Here is a 24,525-nt window from a genome sequence, read left to right as displayed (position 1 = left end):
GTGATGGAAAGGAAATGGTAGGACACCCCTTCACAGGCAGGGGTCCCAGAAGGTAGGGGGAATGTGGAGAACCACCTACCTTCAGGAATATCTTTGTTTTGCCAATTTGCCAGTCATCATCCTTCCCGAGCACTGCTTCGGCAATGCGCTGGCACGTCCCACGTAGGTCACCCTTGTAGGAGAGAGGGTGGGATTCACTAGGACCAACCTCACCCATCACTCTTCTCAAGCCCAGTGGGGACCTTTTCTGATCCCAATTCAAGCAGTTTTCTCCTAATGAGGCTCCCAGGGCTTTATTGTCACCACATTTAGAGTGAAACAGACAGACTGAATATGGTTACCTGTCCTTGCCAGTCCTATAAAAAATTTTCCTTCACTTGGAAAGCCCAGATCACTACAGTAACATCTGGGGATCAAATGATGCATAATTGCTTTTGAAGAGGATAAATATCTCTGGAGATCCCAGCAGAGAGCAATCATTACTCATGGAAGAAGATGCTCACCTGCTTGTATGCTGGCTTCACTCCAGGCATGAGCACCCGGTACCGGTCCACAAACTCCACAAACGTGTAGCGGATGGGGTAGCCAGCTCGGCGGATCCGGATGGTCTCCATCATCCCTGAGTATCTCAGCTGACGGACGCACAGCTCCCGGTCAAACAGCTGGGGAAGTTAGAGGACATGGTGGTTGGATTACACATCTTGGCCTGGATTGGCCATAAGAGAGTGGGGACTCTGAAGATATGTGGGGCAAGTCAGGCATCCACCTAAATCCTTCACTTGGTAGACTGAAGGATGTAGGACTGTTGGCTGTCACAGGTCTGATCCTATGAACTGCTGAGTGTGGATTGACTCACTCAATTTCTTTAATTCCTGTTTGCAAGACTGGATGTATCCACGTTACATAAAACACAATGCAATGGTGAATGTTGCTTTGGGAAATGAGCAGCGATGCGCCATCTACAAGGGTCAAATTGTACAGTCCACTCTTGCAATGACCACTCATGGTCACTAACTTCTGACCACCACTCTGAGCTTTACTGACATGATCACAGCACTCCTGTACAGGCAGGACAGTACCGCTTCACAGGCAGAGGCAGCAGATGATTGTATCAGCAAAGGTTAAGACATTCAAAGGTCTTAGGTTGCCTATGCAGGTTGATATTACTATAGGTGGCACCCTAAAGTCACACAAAGGAAGAGTGCAGCCTTGGAGATGCCAAGGCCCTGAGATAAGCTCGTTATCATCAAAGGACCCTGTACTCAGAGGGACATGTGAGGAGCTTAAAATGAACAGGTCAGAACTGAGACCAGCTCGGAGTTTTAGGGAAAGGACAAATCTCAGACCAGCATCCACGGATGCTCCTGACAAGCAATGGACAGTTTCAAGTCCAGACAGCAGACATGGGTAACCCAGTCCTTCCAGATGTTTTCTAATAAATCTGGCTGCTCTCCCTTGCTTCAGGATGGATAATGAGTGGTGTTGCTAGATGGGCAGATCTGCTGAAGCAAAGGGAGGTTCAGGAAAATCTCTGTCATGCTTTAGTGCATTGAGGAGGATGCTGGAGCCCCTGAGAACACCCTCTTGCAGCCTGATGTTGTCTGCTGGGAGCATTCAAAACGTTTTCAACCCAAGTGCAAAATAAAGGCAGATGCGTTGTGGTGTTGGCACACCACAGAAAGTTATGACAGGGAATGCCAGCCTGGGCAAAAGAGTTACTGCCAGGGTGTTATTCACCTGCCTTTCCTTCAGCTATCTAAAATGTGAGCATCTGTGTATGTACAGATATGAACATCTAAAATGTGAGACACCTAGGCTCTCCCTGAAGTGTGAGGAGAGAGAGGTTTGTGCCTGGATCTCAAACATCCCTGTATCTCAGATGCATCTTCTGGGACAGAAGAACCTGCCCTATGGATACATCCATCTCCTCATCCCTGGAGGGACCCTTTTGATGAGTTCATGGTGGCCACTTAACCATGAAAGGGCTGGAGTGAAGTGAGGCAGATCCTGATCCCAGGAGAAGAACATGGATGAGTGAGGAAAAGGCAGAAAGTAGCATCATCCTGATTTGGTCTCAAGTTGTCTCTATCTAAAGTGGGTATTGAGGACAGGAAGGGTGCGGAAGAAAGAGGGGTGTGTTCCTCTGTCTCCCCTTGCCATGAAGCAGAAGGGTATGTGGGCTTCCAAATAACCCTCAAGAGTTTTTAGGGCAAGTTAATTGCACATATGGGTAACTATGCACTCCTGGCATCATGGCCTGATAAGGCACAGACCACTGGAGACAGTTTTGGCTTTCTTTGCATGATTTGTTACCTAATTCACCCCACTCATTTCTCTTGGACTAACCAGAACAACAGAGCAATGCTCAAAAACAGCAGTGTTGGATGATGTACAGACCCAGAGAACTCCAGCCAGCATCCCGGTGCAAACAATTTTTTTTTTATCCCTCAAAGCACATTTTAGAAGGAAGCAAAAGTTTTAAAATAACATAAAGTAACAAACAGTCAGGACTTTCCACTGACCCTTCACTTCCCACTATCCCATTTCCTATCACTATCAGTACACTTTCCTTAAAAGCCAGGGACATAAAATGAACTCCCAGAAAATGTTCTCTTTTGCAGTCACTCTGCACGACTCTGTGCACTGTTATCTGGGAGGTTTTTTCCCTTTGTATTATTAAACCAAGGCCAAAAATAAATTTATCAAGAAATCACATTTCATATCCTATAACATTATAGTCTCTGATTAATGTTAGCTCATCCACTCATTAGTTTAATGGAGAGATTAATTTCTCTTTGTCCAATTCTTTAAAACTTACAGCTTTTTTCGTGTCCCACTGAAAGTTCTGTAGACAAATGGGTTGGACAGAGACTTCTGGCTTAGCACTTGTGAAAGCTGATGAAATACAGACTTCCTATGCAGGACACAAAATGCCAGATTGAATCCCAGACATCCAAGTGTAATAGCAGCTTAAAGTCAGGGCATTTGGAATAACTTGTCAACATCAGTTCAGGATGTACATCTACTTCTCAACGTCACCTATGCTCTTAAAGAAGGTCATGTTTTGATTTCAGCTCAGATGGTAATCTCAGATCAGACATATTGTTAAATATTAACCCAAAGTATTTTTTTAAGATGTTATTGTCTTTTTATGCTCACCAAGACCAGGGTAAGGACACAGTAAACTCCTCTGAGACAGCCACCAAACGTTTCGCTCTGCATCATATTAGGTTCAATGAAGAGCAGGACTAAGCTTCAAACAAACACTGCTTGTACATAACAGCTCTGAAATTTGGTATTTTATGCTTTTTTTGCACTCAGCTTAGTTTTGCTAACAGACACTGACTTTAAATAAAGCTCCAGCTCTGGCTAGATTTACCACTACTGAAGTGCAAAGGTGTGGGCAAAATGATTCATAGAAAAAAATAGCTGAAATTCTGGTTAAATACAGCTCTTCCTCCCCAAGCGGTATCTCTATTAATAAGGGTGAGCAGCTAACGATGATTGCTAACAGCAGCAGGATCCAGTCCTGCAAGGTGCTGACAGTGAGATCAGGTTGTTCAGCACCTGCCTTATCATCTGCCTTTCGCTGCAAAACTCAGAATCCCCTCTGTGAGCAGTTTGTGGTCAGGGGGATTTACAGCCCTTGCCTTCCCTTTCATTTGCTCCTTAATGTTTGTCCCCAGAACATTTGTCGCTTTTGAAGCAACTTTCTGGGAATCAGAGCAAAATAACTCCTTTCACCTTTCCTCTGTGGTATTTTTCACTTTTTTTTTCTCTGCTTTTAGAACCGTGCTTTCACAATCAGTGCTAAAAAATGGTTGAAAGGATCTAATGGGAGTGAAATAGTATGAGATTCCTTGGAAGCAAAGATTTTGTAGAAAACACCCATGGGAAGGCAATCACTTTTAGGAAACATTGAACCCTGCCATAGGATTAAACCCAGGGCCCTACAGCTGAGCCTAAGTCTCTGGTAGGGAGGTGCCTACTCCCCATGGAAATTCAGAGGCGTTTCCTATAGGAGAAAGGGCCACAGGGTGAATTCCTCGAGGTCATCCTTGGGAAGAAAGGAAGGGGCAAGAGTTCCCCTCCACAAAATATTTTGGGGTGCTGTTGGATCACAAAGCAAGTACCTGATTTTGCCAACCTTTGCTTGCAGAATAGTTGTGGGTTGGTTTTCTAAGCACCCGGGGTCAGTCATGACTCCACTGACACCCAAAGGATTTTTGTCATTAGCTCCAGGGCAGACTGACCCTGTGGGCAGTCCTGTACAAAAAGCAACCAGGAGAGAAAAGCAGGACTTACCATGGGCTTCTTGTACTCATTGGGCTTGATGCAGCGGACAAAAAAGGGCTGGCACACACTGAGAGTCCTCATCAACAGCTCCAGGGACCGCTTGAACTGGCTGCTGAGCGTCGGCGAGCGCTTCCTCGTCTCTGCTCCCTGCAAAACCGCAGCAGAGCAGGCTCAGGAAATGAAAGGATAACAGTGCCTTTCCCCTCCGGCCACATCCCCAGGAACCTCCTGCAACAGCTGGGGCTGGAGAGGGAGCAGGGCCAGAGATGGTTGAGCATTGCGACAGGAGAGGCGCAGGGCAGAGCCGGCGAGCTTGCAATGACCAGACTAGCAACCTGCTCCACACACCTCTACCGAGGGAGGAAAAGTGCCAAAAATTAATTTCTCCTGCACAAACTGCCCTGTGTGACTGGCAATATCACCTGCCCTATGCAGATCCATTAGGAAGATCTGCCTGTGAGTGTAAACAGCCTCTTCTGGGCTATCAAAAATCTCTGTATTGCAGCTTGGGATGATGCATCTGCCCAGAGATGCTCCTCAGGAATGGCTTGGGCTTCCCTGTCCCCCTGCGTTGCAGCATGTTCATGACAATCCCTCTGTCATGGTCGCTCATGTCAGGCTGAACTTCTGCTCTCTGGGGTGTAGGACCAGAGAGAGACCCATGTAGGGCAAAAAACCAAGCCAGGGGCACTTTTGTTGCAGGGTGACTCTGCAACAACTCTGGAAACTTCTGAAAAGGTGTATATTCCTCAGCCTGCACTACAGGGAAAATTTGAGTTGTGTTTGGAAAAGAATATTAACTAGACTAAATGAGGTGGGTGTTTAGGGTGAATCAGGATGATTTTGAGTATTTTGCTTGGTTTAGTTTTCTTGGTTAAATTAATAATTCATTCTCCATTTGGGGGCAAGTGTTTCTAAAGCAGAACGGAGATGTTTCCCTTAATAGCCCCTTCTCCCTGCCCTGGGAGAACCTTGTTAAACCACCTCCAAACTAAATGAACCCCCTGGCTCATTTTATGTGACGGTCACTATTATCTGAGCTCATCACACATCAGTAACAGTGGTTCTGTGTGTCTTGTAGGGTCTGGTGTTCAGGGAGGCTTTGTGGGGCAGCAGGTACTGCTGGTGGGTTGGAGGAAGAGTTGGACACCAGGATGGAACTCCCTCCAAATAAAAAATAGGGCGAACTGCGACATGACTACTGACCTGACCTGATGGCCAGGGATTTCCCAAAGGGACAATTCCAGTGGGATATTAATGCATTTTTCCTCCAAACATCCTCCTCTTTGCAGGTGATCAAGCCATGTGTGAAGTCACAAAGTCCCCATTTGCACTGGTCTGGTTGCTATGTTTTGCAAGATGGTGATTTTTATTTCTACTTTTGCTAAAATTTTTATGTGCACCTCATTGCATAGCACTAATAATCTGTCAGATAACATTCCCACCCTCAAAAACAGGAATTTCATAGAATCACAGAACAGTTTGTGTTGGAAGGGACTATAAATGCCATCTACTCCAACCCCCTTGTTATAGGCAGGGAATTTGCACAGCTCAGGTTGGATATGATCTTGAGACAAACCCAATCAACACAAACGCAAAGTCATCATGGAATTCCAACAAGAGAAAACCCGGCTCATACACACACCAGAAAAACCTGGCCTGCTTGTCAAGAAGAGCGTGGGGGGGTTATCAATGATCTCTCCCAGCAAAATCCTCCCCCAAAGGACAAACTGTTAACAAATCTAGAGTAATTAATAGATGCAGCTGCTACCCGCAGAGCACTGTAGAGTCTGGTGCTCACATTCTGTCACAGATTTGATGCAGAACAGGCTGTTTCAGCAAGAATCCTGATTTGGATAGCTTTGTTTAATGTTCTCTTATTACTTTGCTAATTATGTACAAGGGGTCACCTCTGTGAAATGTGAAAGGATAGACACAGGGGTTAGAAGCAGCAACAGATGCAGGAGCAGGGCTGGAAGTTGGAAGCAACTGCATGTTAACTAGGCTTGCCAATTAGGACTTGGCTGGGAGAGGTCATTTTTCAGCCACGGTAGTAGTAAGGGTGGAAGACTTTGTGCAAGGGTCTGTGAGAGAATGCATGACTGGCTTGCTCCCACATAGCAAGGCCTGCCTCTCCAGATTGCTGATGCATTGTATTTCTTCCTCGGATGCATCCAGCTCTGGTAAAAAGCAGTGGTGCCATCTTCACCCTTACACCTGAGAGATTTTGCTGGGAGGGGCTGGAGGGCAGGGACAGCAGCCAGAAAGCAGCTTGTCTTCCTCTCCAAATTGTCAGAGCAGTCTGGGCTCCTTCTGTCAAGACTGCACCATCCCATCCATTCACATGCTTCCTGGGCCCGACATTTGGGCACAGACCCCTCTCGATGGTGGGCACCAGGCACGTGGGCACTAACCGGGATCTCAGCTACACAACAAAACCTCAGATGAGTGCTTTGCATCAGCCTCCTCTTGCAGGGACAGGGTGACACCACTGAAGTAATTGTGGTTCCTCTCACCTCACCTCAACACCAGCATGGGGAGAATCACACCTCTTCCCTTATTCCAGCAAAATGGCCAAAAAAAAAAGGAGTGGAGCAGCCTGCCAACACAGCCTAGCAAGGCAATGAAAATACAGGTTTTACTGCAGAGGAACAGCATTTTTTAGCTCAAAAAAGATCCAGTCCCCATAGCCTGAAGCAGAAAGAGCTGAACACATTCTTCTTTTCTCCTGGCCAGACAAGTCTTAGCTTTCAAACTTCGAGACTGTAGCATCTTTGGGACATGGACTGTCTGTTCACTGGTGTCTATACAGAGTCTAGCAGACAGGAGGACGTGACCTGTGTGCCTTGGGGAAGGATGAGGAGGATTCACGGTGCTGTAGCCCAGACTGGGGCACTGAGTAATCACTCAGCCTGTGCTAGGCATCAAAGATTAAAAAAGCAGAAGAGAAAAATAAGAGAATTATTTGATTTACAGTGAAGCACCACCTCAGAAAAGAGCTCAGAAAGATGTGCAGACCAGCATGACACTCAGACATGTTTCAGTGCCACTTCTTTCTGCCATCTCAAGCCAGCCCGAACTTTAGAGTCACAGACATATGCGTGGCTGTTTGCAGCAACATAAAGACAAAAGTCAAGGCAGAATATCATCAACAGGACACAAGAGGATTATCCCCCAGCATGGGGTGTCTGAGATCCCAAGTGGCACAGCTGGAGAATATGGGCATTTCCCAGCATCTCTTTGAAGCTGTAAAATCTCTACTCAGACTCCTTCCTTTGGTGTCTTGATCATATTTAGGTACTTATGTGTCCAGGGCTGAGAAAGCAATTACCCTGTGGCTTCAGTAGCTTAAGGTGGACACAAAGCTATATTAGATAAGATGGTCTTAATAAAGACCCAGAGCTCCAGCTAGGGCAACCACCAGGTTTTTTAATTTGTAACATTCAAACCAAGAAAACAGAAGCAAGGAAAAAGGCAAGTATAAGGAGAAATGCCAACTGAGCTAGAAATGGTAGGAGTTACTCCTGATGTCTCTCTGCACCTTCTCCTCCCACTTTAAGGAGAAGGCTGCATGGCGCAGCAGCATTGCTGAACTTAGCACTTAGCATGGCGGGAGATGGAAATGCAGAAAGACAAATTATTTAAGGTGAGTTAGGGAAGGAGAGAGAAGCATGTGCCACCAGCAATACCCTGGGGAAAGGTTCTGGACAAAGGACTGTCCTTCCATCTCTTTAGGATTATAAGGTCACTAAAATGGGACATGCCAACATGACATGTTGTTACTCAGGTTTTTTTTCTGAAGTCTGAGAAAAATGATGCTTTTTGTTTGATATTTTATTATATAAAGTGTCACTGGGGTGGCCTCCAGGTGACCACTGAAAATTGAGACCCCCTCAGAGAAGGTTCTATGGTGACATATAGTGAAGAGACAGTCTCTCTCCTAAAGGCTGTGCAGTCTGGAAAGTGCCTTCTGATGCAAAGTTGGCATGGGCTATGTAACATTGATGAGTATCACTATATTGAACTACACCCCATTTTATAAAACTCACTGATATTGATATATTTGTAAAAACTTTTTTGGCTTGGCTGTTCCACCCTTGCCTCAGTGCCTAAGAAATATGATCAATTACTATTCATTAGAAAATCTAAAAAACATGACAACAACTATAACAACAACAAAACTAATAGAAATAATCAAAATTATATCTCCTATTTCCTTGTATATCTTGTTGTTATCTTCAGAGAAAAAGACTGGCCTGGGCATTTCTGATTTCTGACAGATTTTGTACAACTCTCTCCTGGATTTAATCCCACCATATTCTAACTCAGGAAGGTTTTTTTTTGGTGTTTTTTTTGTTTGTTTGGTTTTGGGGTTTTTTTGTTTGTTTGTTTTCTTTGTGTTTTGTTTTTTTTTTTTTTATTGTTTTTCTTTTTTTTGTGTGTGGCATTGCTACAACTCTAGAGCAGGGCCCAATGACATGTTGCAATCCAAACAGTTTGCAGTCATGGTACAGAGGGGAAGGAGTCCAGCTCTGGAATGAATGACTTTGGGTCATTTTGGGTCACATCCCCCTCATTGGAATTCCAAGTCCAAACACCCCGAGACGCTGCAGAGGTAAGAAGGGTTGAAATTCAGCCCCATGCAAGGATTTGAATTTTGAAAGTCAGGTCTATCTCTAACATAATTCTCTGCCTATCAAATATTGTCATGGAGATTTGAGCAGAATTGCAAAGTTAACGTTGCAAAACCTTTAGCACACAGTATGTTATCCTATGACCAAATACCTATCAAGAAAGGTTTGGAAAGCCATCAGAACCAGTCAGGAAATGAGATGTAACAGAAAAGACCTAAAAAAGGTGCCAAGAGCCTGTTTGGATGATCATGGCAAGGTTCAATATTAAGTATGTCTTTGAAGGCTTGGATCTGAACTTCTCCCCTAAAAAGACCTAAAACCTCTCCGAGAATAATGGCATTTCCAGGTGACCCAAAAAATGCAATCTAGTAGTCTCTCTTTGGTGTCAGCTAAAGTGCCAGCTTCCTATCCCAAAAATGGCAAAACATGGTCAGATTTTCAGTTGCATGGAGGAATAATGTCCCATTGAAGCCAATGGTGGCACCATGATAAACAACAACCAAATCCCATAGATGGTCCATCTGAAGTTGATTTAAATGATTAAAATATTAGGAAAAAACCCCCAAAACTTTGTCTCGGGCTGGTTCTGATTTTATCCAAACCAAATTCTCATTATTACAAATCTCTTCAGAGTTGAATCCTAGAAATAAATGACAGTCATACTCCTTCATCTATTCAAATAGCCACAAAAATGGTCTCTGTCATATCGATCACTTGAAATTGATCCTTTATAGATAGCACAGGAAGAGGAATAAACCAACAAAAGCAAAGCACAATCCTTACCAAGAAGTGAATATACAACAGAGGAACTCATGTATTCAGTTTACCTTTGGTGTGGGTGTGGGCGACTGGCCAAATGTGCTGGATGCATAGCCACAGAGAAACTACATGAAGCACAGGTGAAAAAAACAAAAACAAAAACCAAACACAAACAGAGACAGAGAAGAGCAAATAGTGAAAAGAAGGAATAACTGAAATGGGAGCCTGACATTGTTAGTCTTGGAGGTCCAGTTATTTAAATATCTCACAAACAAAATGCATTAATTCTTAGATTTTTGTCTATCCCCCTGTTGGCTTTCCCTCTTCACCTCCATCCCTGAAGCTGAGGGAACTGCCATCATACAGTTTGTGCCTCTTGGAGACAACTCTTCTACATCTTTTAACCTCACTCGTTATCCATTCAGTTTCAGCCACCTCCACTCCTCTCCCTCACACATCCCTGCTCTCTTGTGTCCTGTGCTCTCAATACACAGCAGTTGGGAAGATGCCAGGGGAAAAACAAATTTTCACAAAAATTCTAAAGAAATCCTTCCCTTCCTCCCTCATTTAATCCAACAAATCAGATATTCTCTACAGAACTGAAATTTTTGCCAAGGGGAAAGACCTCAAATGTCCTATTTGTTTTTCCCTTCACCGGTTTCCATCCTCCACTGCTCTTTCTACATGTTCCTCGAGCAAGCAGCGTCATCAGACCATTCTGGCTGATTCCCACTGAATCCATCATTTTACCTGGCACCACTCAAAGCAATGTTCTGATTCAGCAAACACATGCAGGTAGACCTCCTCCATGAAGGACATGCATAAATCAGGCTTCACAGTCCTGTGGACTCCAGCAGTACCCAGTTCACCACACAGGTTTCGTTGCATACAAATATTGGGTCTTTCAGGGACCAAACAGTTGCTACAATATTAAATTATACACTCTTGACTAGTTTTCAAACTTCTCCGATCTGTGGCTTTCTCAAGTTTCTGCCATAAAAGGATCCCATCTGAAAGACTGAATGGAAAGCAGATATGGACTTGTTTTTCACTGACTCACAAAATACTACAAACTCATCGATAAGCTGCTGAGGACCAAAGGTTGGAAGCTGTTGAGTGAAATGACTCATTATTCATTTTAGCCCTTAGCAGAGCAGCCACTTGTCTCTTTTTGAGGGAAGATGTTAGATTTGATTGGCCTGGCCCGACTGTGTCTGGAAGGTTTCTCCACGGATTTTCCCACTGATGCTTGGGGAAGGGGTGCACACTTCCAAGAAGAGCCTTCACCCCAGGTCTTTGCTACCTGTAGTCAGGTCTCATGACCCAGGCTCACCTACTCCTTCTTTTGGGGAATGTGCTTTAAGAAAGGGGCTGCAAAGGTTATTGAATTTTGGTGGAAAACAATGGCAAATTCATCTCAACCCCATGTTGGATCCTGCTTGTCTGAGCAGTTTTGTTTGTGTAGTGTTTAGGGGATTTGTGCTCTCCCAGTTCACTTTAACATTGTGCATGATTAGGGGAGCTGACACACAACGTTTGCTCCTCTTCCAGTTCTGTGGCAGTCAAGCTACAAATCTCTCATTCAAAAAAGAAAACCAGAGACCATTAAAGTATCAAAACACAGGGGCTACCACTCATGATAGATTCTGAAGTTGTCTAACAGAACTATGAAAGAAAAAGTTTGTTTCAAAAAAAGTGCTCTGATGCTTTAAAAGGTCTCAGTTCTCAGGTCCTAGACAATGCCCATGTGAAAAATGTCAATTTTACTGTCTTATATTTCCATCGTCTTTTAAAGATGCTCTCATTAATTCCCGAGAGTGTATCTCTGCTCAAACAAGCAAGAAATCATTTCCAAGGTGAACTACAAAGCTTGTGCTGAAAATAAAAAAGCAGTGAGGAATAAGCAATAAAAAGCAAAGTAAATGGCAGCACTGATGCTAAGGGAATTAGCGCCTAGTTCAGCAGGAATACTTGCATCTGTGGATAGCTCTGAACACATCAGGAGTGTCATGCCAATTGGTAGCTTAATTTGGGCTGATAAATGTTATCATCTTGCTCCTAATGAAGTCAAAATGATATTGATCATTCATTTCAGCAGGAGCAAAACAGAGTGGCTAAAGGTTATGAACAAGGCCTACAAAAGTGCCTGTAGCTTATTTAAAGAAATTTCTTAGGAATTTAAACATATATTTCCCTTTTCAGGCAAAGGAATTCAGAACTTAAATCTGTTTGGAACTCCTGAAAGTCCCCAAGTCACTTGGACCATCAGTGGCATTGACTGGCATTTGGAAATAGGACTCCAACTTACAAAAAACTTGGTTGCTTAGGAAAATTTTATCCCCACACCATCTTCAGTCCCATGGCTTTGCCTAGGGAAAGACTGGGGGATTTGGCCATAACGACCTATGTAGACTTTCAGGTTCTGGAAGGTTGATATTTTAAAAGTTTCTTCTTTAATTTTGGGAGAAGGGCTGATGATGTCTTAGTAGGGAGATGCAGATGTTCAACTTACTCAAGAAAACATCATATATTTGTGTTATTGATGGTGAAATAGTCACTAATCTCAGCTTTTAAGATGGTATCCTAGTAATAAATGCTCAAATGGGGTGGGAAGAATTAAAGCAATAACTGTGCCTTTTTCCAAAGCTTCAGTGCACATGGTCTTCTCCCACACCAAACATGGAGTAAGCACATGCCCTCCCGGAGGGCTGCATTGTGGAAAGGGGAGATTTAAAGTTCAGCTTTCATACTTGGTGTCCCCTCTCTCTGCTGTTGTAACAGTTAAACGTGGCTGTTGGCTGATCCCTTCCAGTCCTGCCGTAGTGCTTAAAGGCCATCCAGACTGTCCCTTTTTTTCTGCTCTGGTCTACAAGTATTTGTTTTTCACTTCTCACTCTGTTACACACAGATCTAGACTACTCAACTTAAGGGGGATATCTGTTTCAGATTTCTACAATCACAAACCTTATTATTCCCATTCCAACACAATTCTAAGAGGAGTAATCACAACACAAAATAACATTTGACGAACTGAATGCAGTGAACTGGGGGTGTGAATGTGGAGGTACCTGTGACACTGCGTTAATGCTTTCTGATGATTGGCTCACACTAACAAGTTTCAATCACCCCAAACAGCATCAGAGCAATGTGGATCTTTTTGAAAATCTTCTGCCCCTTCCAGGAACAGCCCCCCGCCATGAATAAAGGTCTTCTCCCGCCTGCATTACCATCGCCACATCTGCTTGGAAGATCTGCTTGATGAATTTATTTTTTGAGGAATGCACCAGCTGAATGATGTCTCCATGCAGCGTGTCCCTGTTTTTCTCCAAGAAACCTAGAGGAATAACAGGACAACACATATTTAGATGATACAGTGCCACATGGTCAGGGTGTGCTCTGCAGGCAGCCTGGGGGTTGCCGGACTACTGGCTATTTTTGGGGAGGTAATAGGGCTAATGAGTGGGCAGAGAAAGGGGGACCAAGAGAAGGAAGAAGAGGCGCATCTTGAGCCTGGATCAAAAATGCATGTGGTACAAAGCACTGCGATTCTGTCATGGGCACCACATGAAAGAAACAGCACCAAATTCTGCAGCTCATGAGTACCGTTGAAGGGCCAAGTCACTGCAGCCAGAGAAATACACTGACACTACTATGGGCTCTTCTCCAATGCAGCAGCAGCTCACCTTCCCCCGAGCATCCCCTCACACCTGCACTGCCCCAGGAGCTGCTCCTTACCTTTTGTTTCATAGTAAACGATTCCAGCAAAGTGGTTAATGCCAAACTGGGTTTCATAGTTATTCTTTGGAGGAATATAGTTGGTGTTAATCTTGTGCTGGGAGTTCAGCTTGTGTAACATAGTGGTATCTGTACCCTGTACATGCAGAAAAAGATCTGACATTTAACCAAAGTTTGTCCTATTAAAATAATTTTCCAGTAAATATTGCATTTCTTTTTTGTCTTGGATGACAGTGTACATTTATTTTGAGAAAAGATGTGTTGGAGGGGACATCTCAAGTGCAGAAATTAAAGAAATTTCTCAACTATCACTGGCATGTTGTGCTATATTCAACATAGTGCTCCAAAGGGAATATATTTAACATTATTTTCTCTTAAGCATTGTCAAAGGCTATTCTTGAGCCTCTTGCAGGAATACTCTTCCATCAGAAATACTAATTTGTTTTAAGCATTGTTGTGGTACTCATGGAAGAAAATGTGACAGAGCAATAAAAACTATGGATGGACAACCCACTGGAGAGTGCGTGTTTGGGGCTGATCAGACCTCTCATAGGGTGCCAGTATGCAAGTTCACAGAGGGTAAAAACAGGAGAGTCACTGGCAACAGGGCTGGGCTCAAAACACACCTTGGGGAACTTGCTCTCTTCATCAATGAGGGAGATGATATTCATGGGCTTGATGGCAATCATGTCCAAGGCATCCTGGTTATCAGTGAACTCGATGTGCTGCCAGTTGATGTTCTCCAGGTTGTACTCCTCCTGCTCTAGTTTGAAGACATGGCGCACAAAGAACTGCTGCAGGTTTTCGTTTGCAAAGTTAATGCAAAGCTGCTCAAAACTGTGGAGGGAAGGTCAAGAAAAGGCCACTTTAGATCCACCATGGTCTTTCTCCATCTCTCCCTGTGCTTGAAGCAATACTCTCAGATCATGCCAACCAGTCAGTAGGGTTGCTGTTGGGTGATAATTTCCTTATTGGTTCAGACAAACAGTTTTTCTCCCCCAAAGCAATGTTATAGCCATTATACATGTGTAACCTAAACCAATCATTTTATGAAATACATCGTCTACTGAAATATAAAAATGGTTAGCTCTGATAATCTCTCCCATAGAAAAAGGCTTGCCCAGCCCAGTCCTGTTCATCTCAGAAGAGGTGAAAGAACTGCAAGATTTTGAACATGGGATCATGAAGGAGGGTTAAGACCTGGTTCTCCTTTTGCAGGCTCCATACCTGTTCACAGTGAAGTTCTCAAAGCCAAAGATGTCAAGGAGGCCAATTGATCTCCTGACACTTTTGAGTTCCTGAGAAGGAGGTCTGTAAATTGCAGCGTTGATCTTCTCCACAATCCACACGAAAAGCCGCCCATATATTCCCTGCAATATCCCAAGGATGAAGGTCACTCAAACAGGTTAGCAGTTCACTCTGATAGTTGGTGGCATCACTTGTGATGGCACAGGCTCCCCTAAAGCATAGCCAGCAGCTGGACAGTCCATGAGGACATGCTCACCAACACTTATGTCAGACTCTTGCCATGGTTTAAAGCTTCAAGAGCCATTATGTAGGTCAAGGATAATGGACCTGAAAGCCTAGATAAAAGACAACAAAAAGCAAAATCCCAAATTTGGATAGTCCTAAATTTTGGATCTATATGCTTGCTGCAAAGCCAGACAGTCCTTTTCTTGGTGTTTAAACATCTTTCTCTACAGATCAGCAGAGAAATGTTACACTGTTAGACAAGTCAAAGACATCTTGCCTGGACAAGGTGCTGACTTAAATGTTGCAGCATTGGCTAAATAGTCTGCTGATTTAATGAAGCAGCTGTCACTGCTTCAGGAATTTCATGTTTTATAGTGTTAGTAATTTCTTTTGTACAAGATACAGCAGTGCTACTAGGAGGGAAGCCTGATTCAAAGGCCCATCACCACTGGAGAAGTCACTATCTGGATTTGCAAACCAATTAGGTATCAAACTAGCTGGATTGATCTACCAGTTCCCCACAGATAGAATGGGGGACCCAAGTTGTCCAAAGTATGCCACTGATGCTTGTTTTTCAACCTTACATGAGGCTGTAAACAACACAGCAGTGATGCACATCCACCCTATCAACCTTCATCACCTCAAAGCCTCAGGTGATACTTCCTCTAAGTTCTATGATGGCTGCTGAACTGCTCTATTCCTGTGATGTTGGGCTTTATTTACTGCTGCAGACATGCTCAAATCCTGAAATTCAGGTGTGGGTGTTACAGGTGTTGCTAGAGCTGCTCTGATTTATAACAGCTGAGACTCTAACCCCAGGGATCAAACTGGGATGTTTTCCTGAAGTTGAGATTAATTAATTTCAGAATGCTGACTCCTTCCATAGGTCACCTTTGACTATAGACAGTCTCAAGTCCAGACTGCAAATCCTGTGAAGACCAACCAACCTGTCTAGACTCCTTTCACCTCAACTCTTTGTGCATCCCTGTGAGAACACAGTTTCAGGGCCATCTGCTGATCTGAGTTCACATAGGTACTGAGACACATTTCCTGTGCAGTTGATGCTCTGGTCTCAAAAGTGGCAGATTTCTTTAGCTTATCAACAGGAGCAGAAGGGAATACCCTAAGATTTACCTTTACAAAAGCATCCCTCACATCCAGTGCTTGCTCCATGCTGAGGGGGGTGGAGACCGTCTCACCCCTGGTGATTATAGTCCGGCTGGTAAGGCAGTTCATCACGTCCTGAGAGTCAACCTGGCAAAGGCAGCACCAAAAACAGCTGCTGACTTTATAACACAAGGTGTCCTTTCAGTGGCCTGGGCTACTGGCCTGAATGTGCATGGCCAGAGAAGAACAGTGCAGCCCCCCATGGCTGGAGGTAAGTGACTTTTCTTAGCTGTAGAGGGCAAATATCTCAAATGATGTCGCAGGCATTTTCAGAGAAACTAATTAACACTTTTATACAGTGTTTTACTATGGAAAGTGTTCTTGTGACTTCGTGTGAGATGTTAAGGAGTTGTGGGGAGAGAAGATGAAGAAGCAAAGCCTGCAAAGCTGTATGCTACCAGCATGAATGTATCCTTGCATCCCCTTGACCCCTTTTCATACTTCTGAGATCAAGCCAGGGAAATGTCCACCACATAAAGTACATGAAAACAACCTGCAGAGAGCTGTGGATCACACTCTGGGACCAGCAGTGCCTATGGAGATGAGATGGAATTCATCCACCTAGTCCCTGAGGGAGCACTGTTACCTGCTGGGGAGGCCACTGAAGAATGCTCCAGCCACTGCATGGATGGTTTGGGTGAAAATCATCTCACCCCACTTTAGATATGCACAGTATAAGTGACACCTCTCTCTCGCCTACTGTAATGAGCTCTCCTTATATCAGTGAGGGAAATGCTCTATTTTAGGGACTGAGATATTTTGGATGTTCTTTTTAGGATGAAGTGTCACCAAAATATCTTTCTTTCCACTGGCTCAGATACCCAGGTCAAATGGAGGTATCCACCATCACACTACCAGGGCAGGGCAAAGTATGGCTTACCTGGGCCTCTCTAGCCTCCTAGAGCTGGTGCTGCAAGGAGAGCCTGACTCAGATGAAGCTTTTCTGCAATACTGCGAATATGGGAACAAGCCAGAAAGGGGACAGAAGCACCAGAGTCACTGACCTCCAGCAGCGATGCCGCAGTGATTAATGATGCTGACTGAACAACCTCACAGGCATCCAGGTTGTCATAGGTCCGAGCTGAGGGAAGAAAGACAGAGGGAAAGCTGTCAGCGAGGGACATGGCTCTGCAGAGGTGGGTGGGAGTGAGGGAAAGGGTCTTTCCACTGCCTCTGTGTGATGGCCAGGCAAAACCTGGCCATCAGAAGGGAGAGAAATTTTCGTGCGGCTGCTGGAGTCCTGCTGCTGTCTGCAAAGAACCTGTATTCTGCTCTGCCAGCCATCCTGAATGACTGATGGGGTAAAAACGTTTCCAGCATGTAAGTGCTTCAGGCTTCTGTCTTCCAAAGAGGCTTTTAAATCACCGTGTTGTTTGTGAAAGTAGGGTGGTCTGGTACATTTACAAAGGCATATCCAATCACAGAGGCACTTGTCAAACACTTCACCAGTCTCTCCTGGCAAAACCTGAGTCTATTGAATGGTCTGTGGCCGTATTCAACCTCCCTAAATTCAGGAAAGGTGGATGTCACCGAGCATACTGGAGTCTGGCAGCCCTGCAGTGAGCATATTCCTCGTTTCTTGTCCTTACACACTTCAGTAAGCACCTGAGTCCCTGGCATGGCCCCAGGGCAGGTGGTCTGGACACAGCTCTAAGTTCCTAAGCTTGGCTCCCTGTCACCATGCAGGATAAGGAGTAGAAGTGCACTGGACCGTGTCCCTCTATTTTGTCCTTTTACCTTCGTACTGCAGGTTCCCCATGTGCAGGATGGCAGCCAGCAGCTTGGAGATCTCCCAGTTCTCCGTGTCGGTGAACATTAGGACCTTCATTGCAGAGCGGATGTTGGCGTACTCCTTGCTGTCATCTCTGCCATCACATGTGGTGCAGTTACCCTGGGGAGGTGAACAGGTCTCACAGTGCATGGGGTAAAACAGAGAGCATCTGGCATGGGTGGGTGTAACCCTAAACTATCTAGGGCTTCTCCCTAAACCAGCAGACATTTTAAGGGATGAATAAGCAGAAGATGATGTTGAACCTGCGGATCTGGCTCTGCCCTTTGGTGTGTACTATGATTCGGTGCTCAGCTTTGTGAGCTGGACTTACTCTGCTATCCTCAGCTACCCTGTGTCTGGCTGCAATCAGCAGGGGAGAAAAAACTCCCTGAGGTGGGGATACAGAGCGAGAAGGGAACATGCTGGAGGTTCCTACAGATCCAGCTGGAAAGCTGGGTCCCAGCCTTGCTGATGATGCTCCATCCTTAATTACACCTGCTTCTACCAGCTCCTCTGGATTGCAAGATGGGCATATAGGGAGAGGGACTGGAAATTGCTGGCTCTGTCAGACACGTGGAGCAGACACAGTTCAGTTTCTGAGGATGCACCATCCAACCATGCACGTTGACTCATCCATCACTGCTGCAAGAGTATCAGGTCATATCTGACACCCTGGTTATTTCCAGACAAGTGGTTTGGGTACCAAGCACCAAAATCATCCAAGTATATATCCTGCTCCACAGGACGAGTAGAAATAACCTGGTTTATACATAGGGGTTAATGGTTTGCACTAAGACTGTGAGGCTTGTGGTGGTAGGACAAAGAAGTCCCACAAACCCCGTGGCTAAGACTCAGGAAGGTCATAACCGGCAAAGCAACTCTTGGGCTTTGAAGAAAGCACCTCTCACTTCTCTCTCCTTTGCTAAGAAGCTTTCTCCACATCACCTCACCAAACCTCTGCTTCGCTGCGCTCTCACCATCGCAAGGTAGTTGTAGTCTGTGGCTTTCCCAAGACCCAGCTTCTTCTTCTGCTCCATCGTCATCCCTCTCAGCATGCAGTAAAACACGTGGTAATTCCTCTCATCCTGGGCCTGCAGTAGAAGAGCAAGCGTCAGCTCTGCGAGGAGAATGGCACTGCAAAGATTGACTGACCAAGTGCCAGCTCCCACGCCTTGCAGGTGTATCGCCTTACCTGCCTGCAGACTCGGGACTTCTCCAGCAGGTACTGCTCAATCTTTGCCCCCTCGATGGCTCCCCTTTTGTTGAAGTGGATGTCGATGTACTTCCCGAATCTGCTGGAGTTGTCATTACGAATGGTCTTCGCATTCCCAAAAGCTGCAGGGAAGAATTGCAGTGGGTCAGAGAGGACCTGACACAGGGAGGCTGATGGATCTGGTCTCATGGGCAAAAAAAATAATCAAAGGAGTGGGGCTGAGAGGGTAAAAACCAGCTGCAAATCCTTTCCCTTAAGTTTAGCTGGCTCAATTTCATCTCAGTGCGGGGAAACAGGATATACCGTGGATGACTGTCCTTGCAAATACGGAGAGGATCACAGAGAAGGAGGATGGGAATGGGGTGACCTTACCCAGGAAGAAGGGCTATGACAGCAGGGTTTTGGCAGCAGCTGATGAAATACAGGAGGGTTGAGCAAGGCTGGCAGGAAGATGTTGCAGTGTGCAAGGTGACGTTGTACGGGAAGTGACAGAGCTGCTGCTGAGTGATTTGGTGACTGAGAGGGGAAGGAAAGATCTCATCCCTCAGGGAAATACAGAGAATTGAACCAAATTCCAGAGGGAGATTTCTCAGACTGCGTGCAAAGAAAGGTACACATGACCATCCTCTGTGTGGATGTGGACCGCTGGGATGAGCGCCCTGGCCAGCATGCCCTGGACTTTATGGGCCAGGATTGCTGGCAGGTGATGGAGGTGCATTTGAAACACAGAGCCTCTCTTCCCCTCAATCCTAGCAGTGATGAAGCGTGTGTTCAAAATCACCCTGTGTGCCTGCCATGCACTGTGATGCTTTACAACACCAGTGGTCAGGCAGCCCTGCAGTGCCCAGAGAGCCGCGTTGTATCTTCATGCCACGACTGAAGGAAGCTCCAACAGAGCACGGAGAAGGAAAGCTCAGCCTTTCTTGTCTGCTCGGCTAACATTATGCATGGAAAGCAGTTAGGGTATTCACATTTTCATTGATTCCTAGGGGGCTGTTTGCCAAGCAAAACACTGTTCTCTGTGAGTAGCAGGGGAGGTAAGATTATTATTCTTTAAGGAAAATGCTATTTTTCTGCATAAGTGTAAAAGGTCCATCTGGCATCACTTTAAGGCCAGAGGGTCGGATGGCCTATTTAATTTACAGACATCCAATTAAAACAGTGGGGCTGATCACAGTAACAGCTTGCCAATGAACCTATTAAGGCCACGAGCCGATTCTTATTATCTCATTCTTTCTTGAACTGCCTTTATTTCTTTTTCTGCATTCTGCTGCTGTTCACTGATCTTGGAAAGAAAAGGTGGGGTTTGTTATTGTGTATTGCCAGCACAAGGTGTTTAATCTGTGAAGCTATGGTCAAATTAATCTTATGTCATACTGGGCCAGCAAATAATAGAGATAGGATTTTTGCAACTATGGTTAAATAAGGCAAAAAATTAGTTACTTGAATGCAGCATTTACAGGACATTGGTGCTCTGCATACAGTTATAATTCCAGCACTGGAAGAGGTGCTGAGATTTTTCAAAAGAGCTTTGTGTATTTGGTGATCATTACTTTTGAAATCCCAGACTATATAAAGAATTAGGTAAAATTCAGGTTTATGTTTTGAAATTTTGGGAAAAAAAGTACTGATTCAAGTGGAAAACCCACATTTTTTATTTTTAAGAGAATAAAGCAACTGAAAAAATTTTCTGGTCTGCTGCAATGTTTTGCTTTCAGCAATAGTTGTCAAAAATATTAATGGAAAATTTGAGAGCCCAAATCAGAGAATATTGTGAAAAATAAATTAATATAAAAAGAAACTTAATATGCTGTTTAACAAATGTTTACATCATTGATTTTTTTTTTTTTTTTAATTTTGTCACTTTTTAAAACTTAAAATGCAACAGAAGTGACTTGGAGTTGGCCACATTTTGTGTTTCCCAAATCTGATATTTTATTTTTTTTTTTCCCAGCAAAAAAACACCTCCATTATCTAAGGCCTTACCTTCCAAAATGGGATTTGCCTCCAGGACCTGTTGCTCAATCCAGGAGTGCTGACCGCTGATCGCTGCCAGGAACTGCAGAATCAGTTTTGTGCTTTCTGTCTTCCCTGCTCCGGATTCGCCGCTGCAAAGACAACAGGAATCGAGGTGAGTGAAAGCCCAGCTGCATCCCTGCCAATGTCCCTCAAAAGGGACTGATGTCCCTGCCTCTTCTGTTAGCACAGGTAGGATGAGGCCACTAAGGATGGGTGTCCAGCATCCCAAGGATGGGTGGTAGGACAAATGGTAGGACACAGAACCAGGCAGCTTCCACCCAAGATCCAGATTTGCTTCACAGTCCATTTGGCCCAAGCTGTTGCTTGGGCTTGGGTCTCTCCAGCAAATACCATCATTCAGTGAACACTAAGGAGGTCATAAAGCACTTTCAGACAGTGTTTTTCCAGGTGTGATCACCAGAACACGCGCCCGTGGTCCAGGGGCTAGCTGGGTCCCATAGGGCATCTTCATCACCCATTTTGAGCTGCCAAAATGCACTAGAAGACAGACTGTGAAATACTGCCTTTTAGTGGCAGGCTCTTTCACAAGTACTCTAGGCTTGTCCTACCCAAGGGCAGGTAGGAGAAGATCATGCAGCAAGAAGCAAGAGTTAGTCCTCAAAGCTTTCTCTCCACTGAAAGATAACTTCAATTATTTTGCAATGGTACAAGAGGAACGGCTGGGCAGAAATTCCTTGATGTGAGGCTATGGCCTGTCTGATATATGGGGTAAGCAATCTAAGTGATTGAAACAGACTGTCCTGGTGTTCAGTAACCAGCCCTGGCCCCATGGCCAAATTGTCTTGCTTCTCAGGGTTGGCTGCCCACTAGCACACTGCATCATGCCTGGCCTTGACTCTCCTCTGGGGCCCATATAGTGCTTTTTGGCCTGGCAAAGTAATCATTACTGTATGGCCTTTTCAATCCCAAGTATCTGAAACACTGTGCATGAGATGCTTCAGAATTATTGTTTTTATGTAAAACAACTCAGGGTATGCATGCTTTGGAGAGGGATGGGGCCCTGAAAACATAGAGACTATCCAAGTGTTCAAAACTTGATAGGACAGTGTTGGAGAGCTGAGGGAACCAAATGTGGTTCATATCACCACTTGAGAGAGACGCTGGAGTGAACTATATCCATAACTGTGACCAGGCATTTCTTGGTGCCCAAGGCTGACCTGTCCAGAGCAGAGCCATGCAGGGAGACACGAGTTCAGCAGGGTAAACAACCACAGGTCCAGTGATCAAGCTTGTCCCTGGCCTTTCCTTGTGCAGAATGTATATAGATCTTTGCATCTTTGATTTCTGTAGAAGTACTGAGTTTAATTCTAAAAGGGGAGGTGAAAGATGAATATGAGATCTATTGGATTGTAGGCTAAGTACCAAATTATTGACAGAACACCTTTACTAGGAGTGGTGACTGCAAACAGAGACTACTTCTCCACTGGAAATATGTGGATGGAAGATCTAATAGGTCATTCAAATTTCTGATTCTATTTGATAAGCTGTTCCTTTCAACCATGTTGCAGATGCTCAGCATCCATTTTCCGGGTATGGTTGGTTTGGAAATGCACCAACTCACCTTATGATACAACACTGGTCCTTGTTGTTGCGCTGCATGTTGAAGTAGCAGTTGTCAGCAATTGCGAAGATGTGTGGTGGCATCTCGCCAATCTTTTTGTTGGTGTACAGACGTATCTGCTCAGGTGAGTAGATGGGTAGGAGCTGGTAGGGGTTTACTGCCACCAATATTGAACCAGTGTATGTCTGGAGGAGAAGCACATAGAGGTTTATGGGGACAGTGAGATGTAGCTGAGAGGCTTTGGCATCTTGGATGGAGTATGGAGTCTGGAAAAATCAAGGTTTTTCAAAAGCTGGATGAAGGATGATGTTCAAGTCAAAGGTGCTTGCAGGTTGGATCCTGGAGCAAAATTGGAACATAAGTCCCAAACTATCTAAATCAGTTCATACTTAGCCCTGCTCATGCATAGTATGGATTCAAGCCTTAATGCACATTTTGGATACTCCTCAGTTAAGATTCAGAATTTCAAGTCAAGCTCACATTTCAAAAAATTTTGCCAGAGCCAGCACATATCCACACATACCTATTGCAACAAATTATGAGAAACTAGAGAGGAAAGAAACCTGAAGACCAGTGCTATTTCTCAAAGCAGGATCAGCTGGATCCAAACCATTCCTGACAGATATCTGTCTAATTTGTTTTTATAAAACCACAACTGGGCTGCTAAGCCTCCTTCTGAAATATGTTCTTTGCCATCTCTACCTAGCCAAATCTCTCTGTGTTGCAGTTTAAACCTTGTCCTGTGCACATGGATGTAGCCCATAAAGTCCTGACATACCCCTTCTCAGATCTGTCTGAAATTTTGGAAATGGCTTTTGGTCCATTCCATGCTCTCTGTGGCAGCTGAACAAGCAAAACTGTCCTGGACCTTGGGCAGCAAACCTCTTTGTAGTGTCTTGCTCTTTCACTTCTGCCCTTCCAGGAGCTGTTTCTCTCAAGCCTCTCACCAAAGGACTCATGACCTTTGTCTTTTTTCTCAGATGAAGCTCTGAGGTCAGGAGGTCTGGCCACATCCCAAGCTCAAGGCAGAGAATAAGGCTCTCCTTCCCCTACTTCAGCTGTCTGAAAGTTAGTGTCTGGAGTAAACAAGTCAATGGGGCTCCATCTCGGGCTAACCAAGGGCCATGAGCAGAAGGCTACTTTCACTCCATGACTTCAAAGGAGCCACGTCACCTTCTCTAGGTTAACTTTTGGAAACTAAAGTTACAAGGTTAATCTCACCTTTCTTTCCTGGTGGGACCAGCTGTGAAAATGCCCCCTCTGCTGCATATATTCTTTCCAGGGGGGAAAAAAAAAAAAATTCAATGTAATAATAATACTTATGGGCTTTTATCTGTGTGGCCTAAAACCAACAAAAAGCCTTTGGCATGAAGCAGTAAAGTGGCACAGGCAAGGATGCTTGTGAACCAAGAAAAATCTGTCTGTGCTCTGCTGGCTGTTCCTATTTTTGTGTGTATTGCAAACTGGCTGATGAATAACACAAGTCTGAGCTGTTCTTCACATCTGAAGGCAGCAAAATAACTACCATTGCTGGTGAGAGGAGTGGAAAGGGAGACTTCAAGACACAAGCCCCAGTTCAAGTTTCTTCCATCAAGACCAGTATCCCTCGGTCGTGATGGAAAGGACTTGAGTGAAGTGAGATAATTTGTTTGCCACCATGTACTAACACTTCCCACTAGCTCAGGCTTCCTGAAAGGCAGCCAGTAGGTGGCAATTGTGTCCTACAGTAGGGATGCTGAAAGCCCTTAGGGACAACTCACTTTCTAGCCTCATGGCCAACATCAGAGAGAAACTTTCTGTTCAGTCCCAGGTGAGGTTTGACTTTACAGTGGTAACTGAGAAGGGATACAATAGTCCTCCCTGTAATAGGGGGTTA

The 24,525-nt window shown here is 44.7% G+C and overlaps 1 protein-coding gene across 6 annotated transcripts in view; it reads right to left on the bottom strand.

The window, feature by feature from the left end:
• Positions 1-24,525, bottom strand: part of MYO7A (myosin VIIA) — a 103,486-nt gene that overhangs the window by 34,659 nt on the left and 44,302 nt on the right. For 3 of the 6 annotated variants that reach the window (XM_042792839.1, XM_042792842.1, XM_042792840.1), the window contains 15 exons: positions 22,650-22,834; positions 21,035-21,156; positions 19,028-19,170; positions 18,813-18,926; positions 17,802-17,955; positions 17,069-17,145; positions 16,032-16,151; positions 14,652-14,794; positions 14,051-14,261; positions 13,425-13,560; positions 12,917-13,023; positions 9,758-9,814; positions 4,306-4,443; positions 504-662; positions 80-172 (listed from right to left, as the gene is read on the bottom strand). In XM_042792839.1, the coding sequence (XP_042648773.1) occupies positions 80-172; positions 504-662; positions 4,306-4,443; positions 9,758-9,814; positions 12,917-13,023; positions 13,425-13,560; positions 14,051-14,261; positions 14,652-14,794; positions 16,032-16,151; positions 17,069-17,145; positions 17,802-17,955; positions 18,813-18,926; positions 19,028-19,170; positions 21,035-21,156; positions 22,650-22,834 (1,959 nt within the window). The remainder of the gene's footprint in view (positions 1-79; positions 173-503; positions 663-4,305; positions 4,444-9,757; positions 9,815-12,916; positions 13,024-13,424; positions 13,561-14,050; positions 14,262-14,651; positions 14,795-16,031; positions 16,152-17,068; positions 17,146-17,801; positions 17,956-18,812; positions 18,927-19,027; positions 19,171-21,034; positions 21,157-22,649; positions 22,835-24,525) is intronic. The other 3 variants (XM_042792841.1, XM_042792843.1, XM_042792844.1) reach the window with 1 other exon arrangement.

Source organism: Tyto alba, unplaced genomic scaffold (genome assembly GCF_018691265.1).
Source record: "Tyto alba isolate M040663 unplaced genomic scaffold, T.alba_DEE_v4.0 Super-Scaffold_2, whole genome shotgun sequence".
Taxonomy (NCBI): domain Eukaryota; kingdom Metazoa; phylum Chordata; class Aves; order Strigiformes; family Tytonidae; genus Tyto; species Tyto alba.
This window is presented reverse-complemented; position numbering and strand designations above follow the sequence as displayed.